General features: G+C 40.3%; 2 protein-coding genes across 3 annotated transcripts in view; both read right to left on the bottom strand.

Annotated features, from left to right (window-relative positions):
* The window catches only part of LOC113017634 (Fc receptor-like protein 5), a 34201-nt gene that overhangs the window by 2574 nt on the left and 8522 nt on the right, over window positions 1-23105 (bottom strand). The window lies entirely within an intron of this gene.
* LOC145425427 (V-set and immunoglobulin domain-containing protein 4-like) lies at window positions 6355-15858 on the bottom strand. Of its 2 annotated transcripts, XM_080298448.1 has the most exons (4): window positions 13323-15858; window positions 12656-12913; window positions 11173-11430; window positions 6355-6911 (listed from the first exon to the last, which is right to left on the bottom strand). In XM_080298448.1, the coding sequence occupies exons 1-4, from the start codon at window positions 13324-13326 to the stop codon at window positions 6631-6633; spliced, it is 801 nt and encodes a 266-aa protein (XP_080154574.1). In that variant the 5' UTR covers window positions 13327-15858; the 3' UTR covers window positions 6355-6630. The 2 variants fall into 2 exon arrangements, 1 of the variants encoding a protein (XP_080154574.1); XR_013906111.1 differs by lacking the exons at window positions 11173-11430; window positions 12656-12913; window positions 13323-15858 and adding an exon at window positions 7326-11148.

Below are 23105 nucleotides of genomic sequence, written 5' to 3'. Positions count from 1 at the left end.
TCACACAAACACAACACTAATCTTTCATATTTAATTTGCTGCATTTCTAAGTTAAAAACACACATGAGGAACAATCAGTGGATTTAATGTTTCTTAGTGGATGTGGTGGAGCAGCTGAGACAGATTCAGCATTTGTTCTGCATTTCATCTTTCATGTATTAGAGCTGCACAGCAGAGAAGTTACTCTCATATGTTTTGTTCTCTTCACTGTGAATAAAAAGCTGCTGTTCAGGTTTTTGTTGTTGGAATAAAAACTAAACATTTTACTGACCAACATGAAAGACAGTTATAAAGCTGTAAGAAAGAAGAAGTGCTTTTTCCTTATTTAGATACTCTGGATGAAAGATCTTACATGACACAGTCAGTGTGATGATATCACTCCACTCTGAGAAGAAATAGTCCCTTCTGCCCCGGCAGCTGTATCCTCCACTGTCAGACTCAGTAGCTCTGATGATTCTGTATTCATTGGATGTTGGAGGTGTGTTTAACTTGGCTGCTCTCCATTCATACGTCCACTGAGCTCCTTCACCTCCCTGAATCTCACATCTGACAGTGACTGTCTCACCGCTGTATATCTGAGTCCAGGATGGCTGCAGGGTCACAGTGGGCTTACTGGGAACTGTTCACAGAAAAATATCCAGTTAGAGACAAATAGAAACATAAAGATAAAAAAATAAGACGGAATAAATTCTTCTATTTGTCAGGAGTTGTCTCTCATGTCAGGGTTAATAAACTCACAGTTGTTGAATGAAATTTGTTACACCCCGGCCTAGGCAACCGGAGTGCAACACGAAAAAAGTAAAAATAAAGGGAAAAACACACGCAAAAAACCCCACTAAAGCTCACCAAAATAATCCCAAAACGACATTTAAAGCAAGATACGACATTTATTTACATCACCAAACACAAGACGTCAAACTATTTACAACGGGGGGGAAGATCGCGACCATGACATACAGAAACACAGGGCTTAAATACATAGATGGAGCAACTAGGGAATGGACCACAGGAGGGAAACACAGCTGGGGCAAATTAGACCTGACGAGACAAGGAAACGTAAACTGAACACACTAAGATAACAACAGACCTTCAAAGTAAAACAGGAAACACATGACAGTCACGCAAAAACAAAACACTGACAACACCGAAACGTAACATTTCCCCACACCCAAAAATCAAACATGTAACCCCAAGTGAAATGTTTGATCAAAAGCGGATGAAGGCTGGTGGAGGCTGGAGCGGTCCCATGAACCCCCAGCAAACGACGAAGGCTGGAGCGGTCCCTCGGACCCTCCAGCGAAGGCAGACGAAGGCTGGAGCGGTCCCACGGACCCTCCAGCGAAGACAAACGAAGGCTGAAGCGGTGCCTCGGACCCTCCAGCGAAGGCGGACGAAGGCTGAAGCGGTGCCTCGGACCCTCCAGCGAAGGCGGACGAAGGCTGAAGCGGTCCCTCCAACGGACCCTCCAGCGAAGACGGACGAAGCTGATGAAGGCTGGAGCGGTCCCACTGACCCTCCAGCAGACGACAAAGGCTGGGGCGGTCCTCGGACCCCCCCAGCGAAGGCGGATGAAGGCTGGAGCGGTCCCACGGACCCTCCAGCGACGACAAAGGCTGGGGCGGTCCCACGGACCCTCCCCTCAGCGAAGGCAGACGAAGCTGATGAAGGCTGGAGCGGTCCCACTGACCCCCCAGCAGACGACGAAGGCTGGAGCGGTCCCACGGACCCTCCAGCGAAGGCGGAGGAAGGCTGGAGCGGTCCCACCGACCCTCCAGCGAAGACAGACGGCTGAAGCGGTCCCTCCCTCGGACCCTCCAGCGACGGCGGACTTCTGAAGCGGTCCCCGGGCCCTCCAGCGAAGACAGACGGAGGCTGAAGCGGCCCTCGGACCCACCAGCGATTGGACGAGCCCCCATATGTTACACCCCGGCCTAGGCAACCGGAGTGCAACACGAAAAAAGTAAAAATAAAGGGAAAAACACACACAAAAAACCCCACTAAAGCTCACCAAAATAATCCCAAAACGACATTTAAAGCAAGATACGACATTTATTTACATCACCAAACACAAGACGTCAAACTATTTACAACGGGGGGGAAGATCGCGACCATGACATACAGAAACACAGGGCTTAAATACATAGATGGAGCAACTAGGGAATGGACCACAGGAGGGAAACACAGCTGGGGCAAATTAGACCTGACGAGACAAGGAAACGTAAACTGAACACACTAAGATAACAACAGACCTTCAAAGTAAAACAGGAAACACATGACAGTCACGCAAAAACAAAACACTGACAACACCGAAACGTAACAAATTGTTAGCACAGAACACAACATAACATCTCTCAGTTTGGCAGCAATAAAATTATTAATCTCACGAGTTTCTGTAACTGTGACGTCACTGCTGTCCTCTGTGTAGTAAACTGGATCTCCTCTCCCTCCTCTGCAGTGGTACAGACCTCCTTGTGAGACACTAATAACTCTGTTTGCTTCATTTCCTCTCATGAGCTGAGCTTTAGAAGAGACTGAATCACGTCTGAACCAGTCAAACTTCCAGCCAGCAGAGCCCTCCACAGAGCAGCTCAGTGTCACACTGCCCCCTGCTGGTATGACTGAACTTTGTGCTGTCAGTGTGGCTCTGGGTTTACTTGCTGTTGAAGATACAGGAAAAAAAATACATCATATTATGATTTAGTTCAGGGAAAATAACAATAACAAAATTAATTAATTAATAACAAAATAAATATTCAAACTTCAAATATCAGTTCAGTTTTGAATGAACACCAAAGAGTAGTAGACAGATGTAAACATGAAAACATTAAATGTCAGCATGAATCATGGTCCAACTCACATGAAACTGTCAGTCTGATTGCATCACTCCATCCTGTTAAGAGATAGTCACTGCTACCCCGACATCTGTAGTCTCCACTGTGGGACACTGAAACTCTGCTGATCCTGTATTCACTGGATGTTGGAGGGCTGTTTGTGTTGGGTGCTGTCCATTCATATTTCCACACCTTTCCTTCACCTCCCTGAATCTCACATCTGAGAGTGATTGTCTCACCAGTGAATATCTGAGACCAGCTGTGCTGCAGTTTCACTGTGATCCTGTTACGAACTGAGAAAAACAAAGACATCACTGTTTCCAGCAGCAGCGTATTATCATAATTATTTGAATGATTAGTGTTAGAATTAATTTCAGTGTGCAGACAACGTGTTGGTTGCAATGATAAAAAGTCAGCGTAATGAGGTTTACTCTGTCCTTTCAGGCAAATTCTTGCATTGATGTAAACGAGGTTCTGCTGATGCAGATGTTAATAATAATTCAGTTTCAAACCTAACAGCCCCAGGTCAGTGTCTGAGTTTTACTGGCCCATGAATATTTATTTTGGCCTGCAAAAAACCTTTATATTTATAATTTTAAATATTACAGCATTTGTATTAATATTTTGTATTACTTTATTTTAAATTGGAAAAATAATGTAATGAAAGCCTTGGAATAAATATGGTCATGGTACACCCCACGCCCCCCTTTAGACTCCTCCCTTCTTGTTGCAGTTATCACTGGTATAAAATGTTGGAGAGCTGCTGTGAGCTTTCTGTGAGCTGCCTGATTTAAACATGACACCAGGCAAGTTAACAGTTCATCTGCATATTTTAATGTGACTTCTGCATCTTTAATGCAGATTCTTTTTTTCCTGTGTAAAACAAACAGCCGTGGATGGAGCAGCTAAAAAGTTCACTTTTCCTCAAGTCAGAGTTCATTGATCAGGTGATGAAGGAGGTTTGATGAAGGACTTCTGAGCTTTTTCCCAGGAAAGGTTTTAATGGTGAAGACAGGAACAGCGCTCCTGTTTTACACACTAGAAACACATTTTCTTTCACTCAGCTTGAGCTCACCGTCTCTGTAACAGCTCCACCTCTTTGCTCCATCTGTGCAGACTGACTGCATGTTAAACTGTGTCAGCATCATCATCACTGCTGCTGTTTTTTATGATTGTTTTTGTTGGAAAACTGGGTCTGCATGCGTTCAGTGTTGTCATATTTGTTATCAACAGGCGTGCTTCTTAATGTTTCTATTGCAGGTCTATTTATAGATGCAAATGTGGGTGAAACACTTGAGTTCACATGGTGACGACTGAACGCTACAGAGCTGTTTGTTAAACGAAGCATCAAAGCAAAAAACTGAAAGATTTTTTATAATCGTTTTATGAGAATTACTCGATGAACAGTTGCAGCCGTAGTGCTCGAGTACTTTGACATTTTGATAAGCTGTAGTTGACTGTGTGTTGGTTTCTCTGTGAGCTGATTGGAAATGTCAAAGCAAAATGACTTCTATAAAAACATGTCAACGTCAAAGTTTAAACTATATTAAATTTTAAATCTTAAAGAAAGCAGATTTGGCAACCTGAAATGAATGTGCTGTTGTCACAGCCCTGGCTCTGGTGACCCACTGTTTGTTTTTTGGTTTAAGTTATATTCTTTGAATTATTGTTTTCTGGGATTTTTCATATTTATAGTTTCTGGTTTCTTGTTCTGTTCTTTGCCTTTCGCTGTGTTCTTGCTGTCATGTCTCTAGTGAAGGTTTTGTTCTGTATCCTTGTTTTCCTTTTGTCTCCATGTGTTAAATGCTTGTCTTGTTTCTCTGTCTCTACGTCTTCCCTGTGTTTCATGTCTCAGTGTCTATTCTGCATCTTTATGAATGTCATGCTACATGTTTTTGGGTTTTTTTGATAGCCCGTCCTGTGTGCAGTGTGTCTAGTTTTGCTTTCCACTTGCCTCATTATCTCTAATTATTCCCAGCTGTGCTTCCTTCCTGTTTCTCACTCCCTCATTACTGCCAGTGTATTTAAGATCAGTGTTTTCCTCTGTTTCTTGCTGGTTTGTGTGTCTGTTATCCACCTGTCTTTCTGCATTCCAGGCTCCCTGTTCCATATCTCAGGTCTTTATGGGTCATGTACTGGGTTTATGTCCCGGGTTTTTTGTTTCTTTGTATGGGGTGGCTGTAGCTCAGATGGCAGAGAAGGTCAGTCACTAACCAGAAGGTCGGTGGTTCGATCCCAGGCTGGCTGCATGCCAAATATCAAGATACTAACCCAGTGTTTGCCTACTGGTGGTGGTCAGAGGGCCCGGTGGCGCCAGTGTCCGGCAGCCTCGCCTCTGTCAGTGCGCCCCAGGGTGGCTGTGGCTACAAAGTAGCTTGCTATTGCCAGTGTGTGAATGGGTGAATGACTGAATGTCGTGTAAAGCGCTTTGGGGTCCTTAGGGACTGAGTAAAGTGCTATACACATGCAGGCCATTTTGTATGATTTTTAGTTTTCCCAGTTTAGGCATTTCTTTTGTCCCGGCACTGCTTCTGTTTGTATCTCACGACTGTAAATACAGCTCTCTCCCAATAAGTCATTTTCAGTGCCTGCTCTTCGGTCCTTTCTCTCACCTTCCACACCACTGCTGTTGCAGCCTTGAGAGTTATATAAAATTTCCTGTTCAGATCAATAACATCATTATCATCGCTGATTACTCTGCAGGACACTTGATTGGTTTTCAGTAACAGAGATTTTTAAGTATTTTATTTTAAAAATAATTATTTTGCATTAAAAATCTGCAATCATGATAATAATAAGACGGAACTATCTCATAATGAGTCTGGATTTTAAACTTTAGACTTTATTTTTTACTCTAAATGGGGTGCTTAAACTCACGAGTTTCTTTAAGTGTGACGACACTGCTGTCCCCTGTGTAGTAAACTGGATCTCCTCTCCCTCCTCTGCAGTGGTACAGACCTCCTTGTGAGACACTAATAACTCTGTTTGCTTCATTTCCTCTCATGAGCTGAGCTTTAGAAGAGACTGAATCACGTCTGAACCAGTCAAACTTCCAGCCAGCAGAGCCCTCCACAGAGCAGCTCAGTGTCACACTGCCCCCTGCTGGTATGACTGAACTTTGTGCTGTCAGTGTGGCTCTGGGTTTACTTGCTGTTGAAGTTACAGGAAAACATACATGTTATCATTTACTTCGGGGAAAATAACAATAACAAAATGAATTAATTAACAACAGAATAAATATTCAAACTTCAAATACCAGTTCGGTTTTGAATGAACACCAAAGAGTAGTAGACAGATGTAAACATGAAATGTCAGCATGAATCATGGTCCAACTCACATGAAATTGTCAGTCTGAAGGCATCACTCCATCCTGTTAAGAGATAGTCACTGCTACCCCGACATCTGTAGTCTCCACTGTGGGACACTGAAACTCTGCTGATCCTGTATTCACTGGATGTTGGAGGGCTGTTTGTGTTGGGTGCTGTCCATTCATATTTCCACACCTTTCCTTCACCTCCCTGAATCTCACATCTGAGAGTGATTGTCTCACCAGTGAATATCTGAGACCAGCTGTGCTGCAGCTTCACAGCAGCCAAAACTGTTCAACAAACAAATATTGTTAAAAAAAAGAAACAACAACAACAAAACAGGGAACAAAAAAAAGATAATACAAAAAGTTGTTTTCAGCAGCAGGTTTTATCATAATTATGTGAATAAATGCTGATTTGTCTTTAAAAATACCTCAAATACAACAAAAACAATAATAATAATAATAATAACAGAATTTTTTTTTTTTAGTTCAAGTGAAATGTTCAAACTCACCAGTTTTCTGAACTGTGACTGAGTCACTTTCTGTAATGATGATAATTTTCCCTTCAGCCCTGCAGGTGTACGTGCCTCCTTCAGACACAGAGATCGTTCTGCCTGATTCATCAGTTATTATGGACTTTACTTCAGATGACGTTTGTCTGAACCACTCATATTTTAAGTCAGCAGATTCCTTCACATCACAGGTCAGTGTCACACTGCCCCCTGCTGGTATAGTTGTACTGTCTGCTGTTAGTACGGGCTTGTCATGTACTGCAAGTCGGACATACGACAAACCAAGAAAATTAATGTCAATGCATGTTTGAGGAGAATGACGGAGAAAAAAAAAGGGGAAATTTATTTAATGGCTTTTTCGGCCATATATTTTTTCAACCAACATTCATCAGTCCAGTAAGTAACAATAGGCGATAAATACACACAGGTGACTTTTTGATGGGCTGAGCAATTAATCATGCACGGACTGATTTGTGCATTTAGAACACAGAAGAAGTCTAAACATGGAGGAACTAGTTGCCAAAAAAATACAAAGTGGCTGCTGCATTTGGGCACTCTGACGAGAGTGCATTTGCTTGCAGCTGGAAGAAGATGCTGTTAAAACAGCCCTGTTATTTTTTTCTCCTGTTGACTGCTTCTCTTAGCTTTAACCAACATTATTAGCAAACTTACTCATGGGCAGATAAATAAATCGCTCTTGTAAAAACGACCAGTGTCAGCCTCAGCCTGTCGTCGATGGTCGATAAATACTCGCCCAACCTTAGTGTCAGGGTTCTGTGTGCGCGCAGGCGGAGAGGAGGATCCAAACGCAGAACTCAGACACTAACGTGAAACCCAAAAACCTCAGCTTTATTGCTGGTACGAAAACAAAACATGAAGTGACCACTGAAACCGGAGAACAGGAACACACAGGCATAATCTGAGGGTACGACGCAACACCGAGCATGGGAAAACACAGGGCTTAAATACACAGGGTAGTAATGAGGGAATGGGCCACAGAAGGGAGACACAGCTGGGGGAGATCAGGGCTAACGAGACGGGGGAGCTAAGCTGCACACACTAACATAAGACAAAGACTTTCACAATAAGACAGGAAACAAGAAGTAAACCAGATGCAGACATGACACTGAGAGACAGACTAGACACTGAACAGAAACTGCAATACACATGAGAACCCAAAACCTAAGAACTGATCCCTCACCAAGAATAACAGAAACAGATCCATAATGATAATAATAAACAAAGCACCAGAACATCAGAAAACAATCCATAATGCAAAAATAAACCAAGCATGATAAACTCAAAATACTGGGTCCAACGGACCCAGAACCGTAAGGTAAGGTAACTTTATTTATACCCAAAGGCAAGGTAAATTTGCTTTACAGAAAAATGACAGCATTTGACATCCCTTTAAAAACACACATACCTAGTAAATATATAAAACTCACTGTGACACATACTTTAATATTTCGAATCAAAAACAGTTCTTATTTAATTCAGTGACAGCAACGGGGACAAAGCTATTTTTATAACGCTTTGTCCTGCATCTCGGAAATAGAAACCTCCGTCCTGAGGGAGGAAGCTGAAATTCACCCCTTAGAGGATGGGAACCATTTTTAAGGATTGATAAAGCCATCCTCTGTACCTGCTTATGTCACACAGTGGAAATTTGTGTTTTTATGTTTTATCAATCTGTGTATTGGTACATAGTGTTGATTTTATTTGCATGATTTTATTGTGATATTTATATTGCATGTTTGTTTATTTATATTTATACGGCATGGTTTTATCCTCATATTTATATTATGTGTGTTAATGTTGTACCATGTTCCTTTAATCCACTGTGGACTAAACAGACAATTGTAGGCACCTGTGAGGTGGAGGCGTTCCCCAAGGTGGCCTATCAGCCGCCAGGTTGACCTGTTAAAGGGGATAGCGAGCGCAGAGACAAAAAGAGGAGTGACGCACGAAAGGTGAGCAGGAGAAAAAGGAACGCGTGCAAGCCTGCACGTGTGTGGAAGGAACTGCTGCCTGACTGTGGGGTGCCGCGAGTCGTTCGGCGATCCAGTCCCAACGGCAGGAACAGCAAAAGTGGGTGGCGATGGCCGCAATTCACAACAGGGCAGGGATGCCCTTCTGCCTGCATCTGACGGTGAGACGAGGGATGCCGTGTTCAGGTGTGGAGTGGGGCGGGACTGTGCGGCGACGCGCTGTCAGGAGGAGACAGGTCTGTGATAGGAGCCTCCTCCCTGGTCTACTGCTGACGAGTTTTATCATACTGGAAGAGAAGTTCCTCTCCTGTCTCCTTTTATATAAGGACCACTCGCCCATGTGTGGCTGGACTGTGGAATTATGGGACTATGGGAGGGTAATTTTAGTATATTGAAAACATGTTTTAGCCTTGTTTTAATAGTGTATAGTTATTTCTGCCGGCAGGGTTTTTAGCAGGTTGCAACACTATTTTTATTGTATACGGGGAATTTTATCTTGTATTTGTGACTCTGGCTTTTTTTTTTTTTTTTTTTTTTTTTTTTTTATGGAAATAAATGGTGTTTGAAGCCAGCTTAGTTTCTGAGCGCTGACCCGCTCACTCCCCTTTCTGCTTGTACATACAGACGTGGTGGTGAAGATGTAGGTCCACCAGTCATAGCGGCTACACTTAGAGTACAGGGAGGCTAAACAAGACTGTGGCTCACCTATCAGACGACTGGACCATCTCACTATCTGATTTAGAGAGTTTTTCTCTGTGACAGAGGTCTGACCAAACCATGCCACCAAACAAAAGGATAAAACTGACTCAATAAAAGAACGATAAAACAAAGTTAAAATTTTTTGGTCAATGTGGAAATGAACAAGTTTCCTAAGGCAATAAAGGTGCTGGTGACCCTTTTTACAAACTGATTTGCAATTTTGATCAAAGTTCAGTTTTTCATTTATTATGGTCCCAAGATATTTATATGATTGTACTTGCTCTATTTTCTGACCATTAATTAAAGTGACTCCGTGCCCATTTTGTTGTTTCCTAAAATCAATCACCATATCTTTTGTTTTAGATATGTTCAGCTGGAGATAAGACTCCTCACACACTGAACAAAGTCATGACTGGACCGTGGTTAATTTCACCCTCTTTCAGTAAGCTGACAATAACAGAGTCATCTGCATATTTAATAATGACCCTGTTTTCATGTCTGCCCTGACACATATTTGTATAGAGAGTGAATAATAAGGGCGATAGAACGCACCCTTGAGGAGAACACTGGGTCAGACAGAACCCCATTTATTCTCACTCTTTGTGACCTGTCAGTTAGAAAATCTAAAATCCAGCCCACCAGGTTTTTCCTGATTTCAAACTGTTCTAAAAGTCTTTTAATTAAAATATGGGGCTGTATTGTATTAAAAGCCGAAGAAAAATCAATGAAAAGAAGTCTTGCAAAAGTCCCTTTACTCTCTACATGTTTAAGAATTAGATTTAGTAAAGTCAAAAGTGCGTCCTCCACTCCTCTGTTGGGCCTATATGCAAACAGCATTGGATCCAGCTGACCTTCAGTCTCTTTCATAATCACATTTCTGATGATTTTTTCAAAGACTTTCATTACAACTGAAGTGAGGGCAACAGGCCTGAAGTCGTTTAGAATTTTTGGACGACTAGATTTAGGGACAGGAACCACGACTGCTTCTTTCCAAAGAGAGGGCACATGTTGTGTTTGCAAGGATTTGTTAAAAATAACCTGAAATATAGGACTGAGTTCATCAGCACAAGATTTAATTAGGCGGCCACTAATATTATCAGGACCCTGGCTCTTGTTCACATTGACTGTATGAAAGGCCTTTTTAACATCGCTGAGTTCAATAATAAAGTGCTGAGTATCTCTCAGTTTCCGTTTCAGTTCCAAAATATCCTCGCTAAAATCAGAAGAACTAAAACGAGCATAAAACATATTTAAAGCATTTGTTGACACTTAGTTTACATGAATGATCTTTTTTCTTTGCTCCACCTGCTCACTGTGAAATGTGGTTTGATAGCTTTAATAAAACAAAGGGTAAAGGGTCTTGCAACTTTCAGGTTACTGATTTTACAAAAATTTTAATAAACAACAACAACAAACAATTGGCCAAAAACACCAAATATAAAATAGTAAGCTGCCTGGAAACAGCTGGATCATTGTTAGAGGTTTTAGAGGGTCTTAATTGAAATTAAGATAATTGTTTCCTGATGTTCTGTTTAAACAGACGTATAAATGAAAACAGGAAACTTCAGTTTGAATTGTAGATAAACTCACATGGGCTGCAGTTTCACAGCAGCTAAGACTGTTCAACAAATATTGTTAAAAAAAGAAACAACAAAAACAAAACAGGGAACAAAAAAAAGATAATACAAAAAGTTGTTTCCAGCAGCAGGTTTTATCATAATTATGTGAATAAATGCTGATTTGTCTTTAAAAATACCTCAAATACAACAAAAACAATAATAATAATAACAGAAAAAATGTTTTAGTTCAAGTGAAATGTTTAAACTCACCAGTTTTCTGAACTGTGACTGAGTCACTTTCTGTAATGATGATAATTTTCCCTTCAGCCCTGCAGGTGTACGTGCCTCCTTCAGACACAGAGATCGTTCTGCCTGATTCATCAGTTATTATGGACTTTTCTTCAGATGACGTTTGTCTGAACCACTCATATTTTAAGTCAGCAGATTCCTTCACATCACAGGTCAGTGTCACACTGCCCCCTGCTGGTATAGTTGTACTGTCTGCTGTTAGTACGGGCTTGTCATGTACTGTAAGTCGGACATACGACAAACCAATAAAATTAATGTCAATGCATGTTTGATGAGAATGAAGAAAAAAAGGGGAAATTTATTTAACTGCTTTTTCAGCCATATATTTTTTCAACCAACATTCATCAGTCCAGTAAGTAACAATAAACGATAAATAGACACAGGTGACTTTTTGATGGGCTGAGCAATTAATCATGCACGGACTGATTTGTGCATTTAGAACACAGAAGAAATCTAAACATGGAGGAACTAGTTGCCAAAAAAATACAAAGTGGCTGCTGCATTTGGGCACACTGACGAGAGTGCATTTGCTTGCAGCTGGAAGATGCTGCTGTTAAAACAGCCCTGTTAGTTTTTTTCTCCTGTTGACCGCTTCTCTTAGCTTTAACCAACATTATTAGCAAACTTACTCATGGGCAGATAAATAAATCGCTCTTGTAAAAACGACCAGTGTCAGCCTCAGCCTGTCGTCGATGCTCGATAAATACTCGCCCAACCTTAGTTTACATGAATGATCTTTTTTATTGCGTGCTCATTTATCTGTCGTTTCATAACAACTCTGTTAAACTCTCAAAATACAAAGTCTCAGTGTTGTAAAAGATGTCAACAAATGTATTTTCCAACAGTCAAAACCAAACTGAAAAACAAAACAATTTCTTTCATAAAAATATGAACCTGAATGATCTTTTTTCTTTGCTCCACCTGCTCACTGTGAAATGTGGTTTGATAGCTTTAATAAAACAAAGGGTAAAGGGTCTTGCAACTTTCAGGTTACTGATTTTACAAAAATTTTAATAAACAACAACAAACAATTGGCCAAAAACACCAAATATAAAATAGTAAGCTGCCTGGAAACAGCTGGATCATTGTTAGAGGTTTTAGAGGGTTTTAACTGTTGGTGGGAAGATAATTGTTTCCTGATGTCCTGTTTAAACAGACGTATAAATGAAAACAGGAAACTTCAGTTTGACTTGTAGATAAACTCACATGGGCTGCAGTTTCACAGCAGCCAAGACTGTTCAACAAATATGGTTAAAAAAAGAAACAACAACAACAAAACAGGGAACAAAAAAAAGATAATACAAAAAGTTGTTTCCAGCAGCAGGTTTTATCATAATTATGTGAATAAATGCTGATTTGTCTTTAAAAATACCTCAAATACAACAAAAACAATAATAATAATAACAGAATTTTTTTTTAGTTCAAGTGAAATGTTTAAACTCACCAGTTTTCTGAACTGTGACTGAGTCACTTTCTGTAATGATGATAATTTTCCCTTCAGCCCTGCAGGTGTACGTGCCTCCTTCAGACACAGAGATCGTTCTGCCTGATTCATCAGTTATTATGGACTTTTCTTCAGATGACGTTTGTCTGAACCACTCATATTTTAAGTCAGCAGATTCCTTCACCTCACAGGTCAGTGTCACACTGCCCCCTGCTGGTATAGTTGTACTGTCTGCTGTTAGTACGGGCTTGTCCTGTACTGTAAGTCGGACATACGACAAACCAATAAAATTAATGTCAATGCATGTTTGATGAGAATGAAGAAAAAAAGGGGAAATTTATTTAACTGCTTTTTCAGCCATATATTTTTCCAAACAACATTCATCAGTCCAGTAAGTAACAATAGGCGATAAATACACACAGGTGACTTTTTGATGGGCTGAGCAATTAATCATGCACGGATTGATTTGTGCATTTAGAACACAGAAGAAATCTAAACATGGAGGAACTAGTTGCCAAAAAAATACAAAGTGGCTGCTGCATTTGGGCACACTGACGAGAGTGCATTTGCTTGCAGCTGGAAGATGCTGCTGTTAAAACAGCCCTGTTATTTTTTTCTCCTGTTGACTGCTTCTCTTAGCTTTAACCAACATTATTAGCAAACTTACTCATGGGCAGATAAATAAATCGCTCTTGTAAAAACGACCAGTGTCAGCCTCAGCCTGTCGTCGATGCTCGATAAATACTCGCCCAACCTTAGTTTACATGAATGATCTTTTTTATTGCGTGCTCATTTATCTGTCGTTTCATAACAACTCTGTTAAACTCTCAAAATACAAAGTCTCAGTGTTGTAAAAGATGTCAACAAATGTATTTTCCAACAGTCAAAACCAAACTGAAAAACAAAACAATTTCTTTCATAAAAATATGAACCTGAATGATCTTTTTTCTTTGCTCCACCTGCTCACTGTGAAATGTGGTTTGATAGCTTTAATAAAACAAAGGGTAAAGGGTCTTGCAACTTTCAGGTTACTGATTTTACAAAGATTTTAATAAACAACAACAACAAACAATTGGCCAAAAACACCAAATATAAAATAGTAAGCTGCCTGGAAACAGCTGGATCATTGTTAGAGTTTTTAGAGGGTTTTAACTGTTGGTGGGAAGATAATTGTTTCTTGATGTCCTGTTTAAACAGACGTATAAATGAAAACAGGAAACTTCAGTTTGAATTGTAGATAAACTCACATGGGCTGCAGTTTCACAGCAGCCAAGACTGTTCAACAAATATTGTTAAAAAAAGAAACAACAACAACAAAACAGGGAACAAAAAAAAGATAATGCAAAAAGTTGTTTCCAGCAGCAGGTTTTATCATAATTATGTGAATAAATGCTGATTTGTCTTTAAAAATACCTCAAATACAACAACAAAAACAATAATAATAATAACAGAAAAAATGTTTTAGTTCAAGTGAAATGTTTAAACTCACCAGTTTTCTGAATTGTGACTGAGTCACTTTCTGTAATGATGATATTTTTCCCTTCAGCCCTGCAGGTGTACGTGCCTCCTTCAGACACAGAGATCGTTCTGCCCGATTCACCAGTTATTATGGACTTTTCTTCAGATGACGTTTGTCTGAACCACTCATATTTTAAGTCAGCAGAGTCCTTCACATCACAGGTCAGTGTCACACTGTCCCCTGCTGGTACGGTTGTACTGTCTTCTGTTAGTACGGGCTTGTCCTGTACTGTAAGTTAGAAATACAAAAAAAAAAAAAAAATCCCCCCAAAACAAGAGAACTATTGTCACTGCAGGTTTAGTGAGAATTTTAAAAAGGCCATTATGTTTTACTAGATTTGTAGTTCTGCATCTGTTCACCACCACAGTAAATCAAATAATTAATGTGACTGAAGTGCAGACTTTAAGCTTTTACTCAATGAGTTTTACCAAAAAAAAAAAAAATAAATCATGAATTGTTTTAGAATAACAGCCATTTCTAACCACAGTTAGTTCAGTGGAAGCAGAACTAAACTCAAAACAGCTTTACTGATGAAACTTCACATGAAAACCGAAAACCCAGCGAGGGCTGAGTGCAAAAAACTCGGATACTAACCAAGAAATACAGAACAAACAGGGAAAATACCTATGAGACAAATCACGACAAAGGCTGAAGTACACACATGTAGTGTAGTGGCGAATTTCTCTCCCAAGCTTTGAAAACATAATTTTTCCACTTCTTAATGTGAGATGTCCAGATTTATTTCTGACTCGTACATACAAACAAACGATGTCACGGTCAAAAAACGATTTGCTGCTTCAGTCCACATTTCCATTGCCGTCCTGGCTCATTCTAACCTGCTACCACACATGTGATCTAATGTTTTCTTACCCATCACATTAAACTAAACTAAACTAATATTTCTCTACAGATTGGCTCTAACATGTAGTAATCAGGGAACTAAATCAGGGAGACAAGACAAAGTGAAGAAACACCTGAAAACAAGACATGGGACAAGGGACTGTCAAAATAAAACAGGAAGCATAAACACTGAAGCAGAGACTAAGACACAAACTTGACCCAGACAAAGAGTAAACAAACATGAAGACAAGTCTGACTAAGCACAGGAGATCTAAGAGAAACACAGACTAGACTCAGGGAACACAGCAGGATGGGAAACAAGCTTGAAGAATAACTGAAAAGATAACTATACACACAGAATATGAATGAAAACATAAACTAAGAAAAATTTTAATATTAGAACAACTAAAAACTGAAAAACTACAACAAACCAAGTGAAACAGAGAACATCAAACAATCGCTGAGAGTCCAAAACTGAAATGCTTGGTCCAAAATCCAGGATCATGACAGATACAGATCGATACTGTTCAGATTTTATAAACAGGAAGAAAAGAAAAAAGAGCAAAATCTTACCTTCAGCATTTCCATAGAAGAGTGTGCTGAGCCCTGAAATCAAGATTGAAACATCATCCAACTCTTTGAAAAATGTGCATTTTCAGTTGATGTTCATCCTCAAATCAGTTTCTGAGCTCATAAAGTATAGACTTTAAATGTAAAACAGCAGTGTATCCCACACAGTGTTAAAACAAGCCAAGTCAGCACCAATCACATTCTTAGACAAACCTTTTCACCTCCTCGTGATATTTAAATAGTTTCTTTAATCAGTAACATGCAAACAGAGAAAGTCAGTGATGTACTTACAGAATAACTCCAGCACGCAGAGCAAAGAGCGCCTCATCCTCACATCCAGCTCTGCTGCTTTAACTGTTTTACTTTGTACTAAAAATTAAGCAGAAGAAAGAGATGTTGTTATTTATATAGATACGAGTGTAACTTCTTCTTCTGACTCTTTCTGCTTGCTTCCTTTTCACACTGAGCTCAAACAGCAGTTGTAGCTTCGACTGCAGCAGTTCCTGTATATTCAGAACAGATCAGCTTGCTTCTTGTGTGGTTCCATTTTTGTTTTGTATTCAAACCTGTTCTGTTACTAAACCCAAAGTTGTTCTGACTTGAAGGAAGTGAACCTCAACCCTTCTGATTATTAGAAGATTCTAGCTGCTCTTCCTCCTCAGCTACAGCCATCCTAATGGCTCCAGCACTGTTACATTAATTAAAGTTTATTTATTTTTAAAGTTGATGTTTAACTTTGGTTCTAAGTCCTGTAGCAGCAGTAACTTGAGTGAATGATGCATACTGAGCAATTATACAAAGCACAGCAACAAGCATGCATTGCTTTATTGTGTTAAACAGTTTTATTTGACTGAACTTCCTCTTCCCCGTTTACACATAAAGAGGTGTAATAGCTGCCACATACTCACTAGAGCAGTGAGCAGACAGTAAATTCACTTTGGCCATGTCCACACTAGCCTGGATAAATTTGAAAACGGTGTTTTCGTCTGAAAACGCTCCACGTCCACACTATTGTTTTCATGCGTTTTCACTGAGTTGTTCATCTACATTGAAACGGCCAAAAACACTTACGTTCCAGTACTGCGCATGCGTGAAAAGCAAGACATTTCTGTCTCCCACTTATTTACTTTCCAGCTCTTTGAAACGTCGCGGCAAACTGAGGCCCAGCACAGAGGAAAAGCACAGAGTTTTTTAAATGGACTAACAATGAGGTGGAGTTGTTGCTGCGAGTAACACAAAAGTACAAAGTTGCAAGAGCAAGTGAGAATTAAAGAATTTGAACAAAAGCTATCACACTGCGACGCAAAAACGACATTTTTAAATATATCCGCTTTGGAGAGCGTTTTCAAAAAGCTCAGCTGTCCTTGACTGAAAACGCCGTCAAGGATGCTCTCCTGGATGGGGATGGAACACAAAAACAACTTTTTCTCTCACTTTTGGCCTTCCGTCCACACTGAGACGGCCTTTTCGGTCACGGAAAATTGAAAACGCTCTCTAAAGTGGATCAATTTGAAAAACGCCGTTTTCGCGGCACAGTGTGGTCGGCGTAAACTGAGACTTTTTAAAACGATGACGCGTTTTAGTCATGTGATGCAGTCATGTGACCAATTAAACTAAGCAAGCGGAGGGCATTTTGTTTGCTCTCAGTTTTGACAGCCCTATTAAAGATTAATATCTGTTTGTACATGCTCCAGATAGCTTTTCTTCAAATTCTTTAATTCTCACTTGCTTTTGCAATTTTGTACTTTTGTGTTATTTGCAGCAACAACTCCACCTCATTGTTAGTCCATTTTGACGCGACCTTTCAAAGGGCCGGAAAGTAAATAAATAGCAGACAGAAATAACAACAGGTCGAAGTGTAGACATAGCCTCTGATACCAAAAGTAGTCACTTGTCTGCTTTTACACACATATAAACATGAGTGATATCCCATTCTTAAACCATAGGGTTTAATATGATGTCGGCCTCAGATCGTCGTCTGCACTTCAAGGTCAGATGAACGATGCCAATGAGGATGCCAATCTTCACATTTTGGACAGACAAGACAGATCGTTTGAAACAGGACATCTATGTCACCGTGAACGACCATCTTTGAACAGAGAGGATGGCTTATGACACCAACCATCTGCCACCTACAATCTAGTTTTGAGATCCCTTCCCATGTGCCCAGGCACATCTTGCATTAGGTGACGATAGCTCACATGAAATTGTGAGGCAAGGTCACACAATTTTATGGTTTACCCAAAACCTCTGGCGATAGTGATCCACGCCTTTTTTCACAACTTGAGTCACATGATTAATAGTGGGCCAACAGCCCTGTTAAGCAACAACCTGCATTAGGGTGTAAATACCCGGGACTCCACCATTTGGTTTTAGAATTTAAGAAGCTGGAACAGCTGAATTCAGTGATCTGGATGTGAGTGAATACTTTTGGCCATATATAATATCACACTGTGAAACTTAAAAAAAATAATCTGAATGCACATCTTGTACAAACTAAAATATACTTGGTAACTAAATACATGTGTCCATCCATTTGCTTCCACTTATCCTTTTCAGGGTCGCTGGGGGTGCTGGAGCCTATCCCAGGTGGGGAACACCCTGAACAGGTCACCAGTCTGTTGCAGGGGTAACACACAGGGACAGACAACCAGTCGCACATTCACAATCTAAATGGGCAATTTAGATTTTTCAATCAACCTATCCCCACAGAACGCATGTCTTTAGACTGTGGGAGGAAGCCGGAGAACCCGAGGAGAGCCCACGCAAACATGGGGAAAACATGCAAACTCCACACAGAAAGACCCCGGCCTGATGGTGGAATTGAAGTCAGGATCTTCTTACTGTGAGGCAACAGTGCTAACCACCGTGCTGCCATATGCCCACATATATGACATACATAGACATACATAACATATTACATATTTAGCAAGATGCTTTTAACATACCGTAACTGAGAGAGGAAAGAGGAAGTGGATAATCAATAAAAATTCATTCCTACAAGAGATGACAACCAGCAAAGACAAAAAACTGAGTTTTTAAAACTTTGCATCTTGCTCTCTCTGCTGCCAGCTGTCAGAGATAAAACATGTTTTCTGGAAGGCAACACACATATTTAGCTTAAATTGTTCTTCCTCATTTTAATTCTGCAGCAGAAGAAAAAGATAGTTAAGTCATCATTGTGTTACTGAAGCGAGCTCGGCAGCTCAGTGCTGACTCACAGTGACAGATATAACACCTCTGTGAAAGCCAGCAGGCAAACATTATTTTACCATCACATTGTATCGAAACAAACAGAGAATCTCTCTCAGCTCTGCCACACATGCTTCACACCACTGATGCTGACAAACATGTTATTTTCATACATGTTTTACAAATAAACTACTGTATTCTGAGTTACCACCTTGTCGGCTCTAGTAATTCCCAACGTGTGGGCCAGGGCCCCCTCGTGGACCATGAAGGTAACACAGGTGGGCTGAAGTTCAGTTTGAAAATACAAGTATCACAAGTTTGGTGAAACAGAGCTGATTCCACTTTGAAATATTGTGCTTCTAGGACCAGAAGAGAAAACAGAATAGAACAGGAAAGTTTTATCATCTAAAGTTTAAAATGAGACAAACTTCACACTGGTCCAGCCTTCAAAAGTTCAGTCAGAGCAAATATTCATGAAACATTTTTTTTAATGAACTTCATGATGATAGAACCCAACCAAGCCCAGGAACCACATAAGCCTCTACGTAGTTGGCAGCAATGGATACTGATCAATGGCAGAGTTCCCAAAAGAATGTCAACAGGTGGAACTCACAGAGCAGCAGATGATTGAATCTCTGCAGTCTCTGCCATCAGCACAGGTGGAACATGAAAGGGTTTTTTTTACACATTTCCCTGTTTCAAAAATCCATCATTATTTCCACACTGTGGAAATGGGCACATGGACAGCAGAACTGTCATGGTCCCTGTGCCTCACCAGCTGATACGTATTAGGCAACATGTGTTTTTGTTGTTTTGCTCTTTCTGTCTCTCCTACTGGAGGGAGTGCACATTACAGGCTCCCGCCCCTGGCCCACGCACCTGCCATTTCCACACCTGCTGCCTATCTTCGTAATCCCGAGTCCTACTTAAATAGGCAGCACTGTGCTACTCGTCGCTGGATCGTTGTGCTATCAGCGTCAGTTGCTCAGTAGGCTGAAAATCTGAATCTGTGAGTTGTTTCCATCAGTTCATCTCTTACTGAAGATTTTTTGTGCAGCTCTTTCCCGTACCTTTCCCTTCCCTGGTCTGCGCCTGAGTCCGTTAACTAATCGTGACAACAACGTTTAAATCCCTGGAATACGAGACAGCTTTTTAGCCTGGTTGACACATGTGACGTGTTGTAATGTTACCAGATACATCTTTCTTCAGTCAAGGCCAGAGGAAATAGTTCTGAATATAATTGTAAGCCTTATGAACACCCAAATGCTCTGATTGTGGGATGTCTTCAAAACTTTGTGATGAAATCTACTTGGCACAACCACGGTAAGCTGTATCAGAAAGAAAATAAAGCAAAACAAAAATAAATAAATAAATATTGTTTTTTTTTAAGTACTTAGATGAGGAAGCCAGTTTTTTTGGTTGCTAATTCACTGTGAGAAATGTCTAGAAGCAAGTCAGGTGTAGATACAGCCCTATTCTCTGGTCCACCTCACTCGACTTGAGCTTTAAGTGCCTCCCTTGTGTAATGACACATGGTGGGTTGACTTCAAGAATACATGAAGCTGATGCATCATTACCCCAGAGCTAAACAGGTAACAGCTGACAGCAAAAAATCAGCACCAGACTAGTTTTTGCTTTTTGCCACATGTCCATAATGTGAGAATCATCTCACCTTCTGCATCAGCTGAACCTGTGTGATGTTTTGTTATTAGACTAATGTGCTAATCACAGTTTGACCATAATGAACACCAACTTTGAACCTGAGGAGCGCATGTCACCAGGACACCCTAGATTGAAGCATGATCACTTTTGTAATCATATAATCAGATCTGCAGGCCCATGTTCTGGACTCTCAGATGAAGCAAGAAGCTGAGATGATCGCCACCTGGTGGTGTGTTGGATCAGGATTCTGAAGGAGGCTGGGGATCTGACTGCATCGTGTTCTTCTTCTCTATTACTGAGGCAGCTGCACAGAGCTGCTGCTGCAAGGTTGTTGGTGCCTGTCGTGGTGGTATTCCAGATGGTAGACTTGAGAGGTAAAGACAGCCATCAAGTTGAAGACGTCAAACTCTCAGGCTTTATTAGCTTGTGGCACCTTGGAGGAGGCTAACAGGTACAGGCAGGCCAAGCACACTGCAACCCTGGCTGCAGCTGAAACTAAAACTCAGTTGTGGTAGGAGAGTAAAAAGTTTATAGTACACCTGGAGCACTGTTGATGTCAACCAAGGATATTGTAAGCAGTAGAAGGAATACTTCAAAGATCTGATTGAAAAGCCTTCCATAGAGGATTCAGAGTCTGGGGATGAGTGGGCTCCATTAATAGGAGTGATGGTGGTGATGTAGTGAACTTATTAACAGTTATTAACATTCACAGGGTAGACGTGATACTTTGAGATGAACCTAAAAATACCAAAAACCTGGAGCAAAAGTTTTGAAACGCCTGTTTTGTGGTGACAGTTGAAGGCAGCTGTATGAAGGCAGTGTGAGAAATTTATTTTCATGGTTTCACAGCACGTCATTTTTTCCCTTTAGTTTAGTATGTGTCATCACTGCAGTGACACCATTTTTAATCTGCTGTCACACACTGTCATCCATACTTAAATGTACCAGAGAAAATTATTACTGTTATTCGGGTACAGGGAGCAAATATAAACATGTGTCATGCACACAGAGAACAAAGTGAAATTCCCACTGTGACCTTTGTGTGAATTCCCTGTTAATTCTCTGCTATGAGCTGATAACATAAAACAGCATATCTGTAACACAGAAGACTTCAGGCTGAAACCACAGGCTGCATTTCCTCTTTTCTAGGTGGTCACAAACCACGAGGCCTTTCAGTGGATAAAAAAAAGCCTCTGAGAGGATAGAAAGTAACCACCAACAGTCATTTACACACATGTAGGTGTGAAAAGAGATACAGAAGACTAGAGCAGCTTAAAGGGGTGGCAGTAAAGGCATACAGAGCAGTAGTAATAAAATTCTATTTATTTACAGTAAATTCCTGTATTTTAAAGCCAACTTAAAGATAAACTCTTCCTAAATAAAACAATAAAAACAAGCCAGACAATGAAAAATAAAATCACACAGAGCAAACTAGCAGTGCAAGAGAATACTCTGCATATGGTGACAACGGCCTTAAATAAATCGCAATAATATGGTAAAGATATACTCTGTCGTCTATCAGTTGTATATCACCTGTTACTGGGTCTGGCTCCTCCTCCAGGTCTGACACTGGTTCCAAAGAAACAGCTCCACGGCCTCCTGCCACGACTTCCTTTATGTCCTCTTTGCTCTAAGTTTAAGTTCACCTCATTGCATTCGGAGGATGAGGTTAGGAAGTAACAAAACTACTTTTCAAAATAAAAGCATACAAAAAGCAGCATATGCTACAGATGTGTACTAACTAACACAGAGTGTGATACTAAAATCATTTCCACCAAGTGACAAAAGCACTGAAGGCTGCTCAGAAGAAATAATTCATCCTCTTTCACTTTTAAGGCTCATCACACTTTGTTTTTTATAGACACAGAAAACTGTGTGTATTGTATTTATTTATTGCAACATGACATGGCAAATAATAGACTCTGAAGTCAAAGTCTTCAACTTTTATTTTCTAATATTTAACATCCAGCCAAGCAGATGAAGTCATAATAAAATGACTCCCTCTGTTGGCAACCAACTCCAAACACAACCCAGTGATTATATTTTGTACTAAAGTACTACACAAAACGTCCTTAAATGATGACTTAATGTATTTTTGATAATGAATACTTGCAATAAATAACTTAAAATATTGTAGTAACACATCAGGTAGCAAACAAACTGAACACAGAAGGACTAAATGAGCAAATCACAAATCAACAATCAGGAAAACAGCTGCTTATGAATTTCCCACGGTGCTCTTTGAATTCCTTGTTTCCTCTGCTGTGTGAAGTTTGCTGAAAACATCAAACCTGCTGAACAAAAGATTTGTGGCTCAACCCACAGGCACAGCCAGAAATCATGAGAGTTTTCAGTTTCCTCTGATAAAAAGGCGAACAGCAGAATAGACAGTTTGCTACACACGTGTAAGGACGACAGACCGCTCAGAAGAACAAAGAGGTTGTTCTCTATCGTCATGTTTCCAGTTTTAAAATGCACCCATCAAAAAATATACACAATTCTTGTTTTATGACTTCAGACTAAGGCTGCCACAAATGCCAATTTTGATAGTTGACTAATCAGATCATGCATCCATTGGATGTAAAACGTGCAGCTTATTGCACCAGCAGCATCTGCTCTTATATATAACTATCATTAGCTTACAGCTTTAAGTGTTTAAGATATGTG

The sequence above is a fragment of the Astatotilapia calliptera genome, chromosome 3 (assembly GCF_964374335.1).
Source record: "Astatotilapia calliptera chromosome 3, fAstCal68.1, whole genome shotgun sequence".
NCBI classification, from domain to species: Eukaryota; Metazoa; Chordata; class Actinopteri; order Cichliformes; family Cichlidae; genus Astatotilapia; species Astatotilapia calliptera.
Note: the sequence above shows the minus strand (reverse complement) of the source record. Positions and strands in the feature narration are given on the sequence as shown.

What these genes read in the sequence shown, in the direction of transcription:
- LOC145425427 (XM_080298448.1), bottom strand. An exon ending in AGTCACAGTTCAGAAAACTG is followed by an intron (nt 11,431 to 12,655) that starts GTGAGTTTAAAC and finishes TCCGACTTACAG; the next exon opens with TACATGACAAGCCCGTACTA. An exon ending in AGTCACAGTTCAGAAAACTG is followed by an intron (nt 6,912 to 11,172) that starts GTGAGTTTAAAC and finishes TCCGACTTGCAG; the next exon opens with TACATGACAAGCCCGTACTA.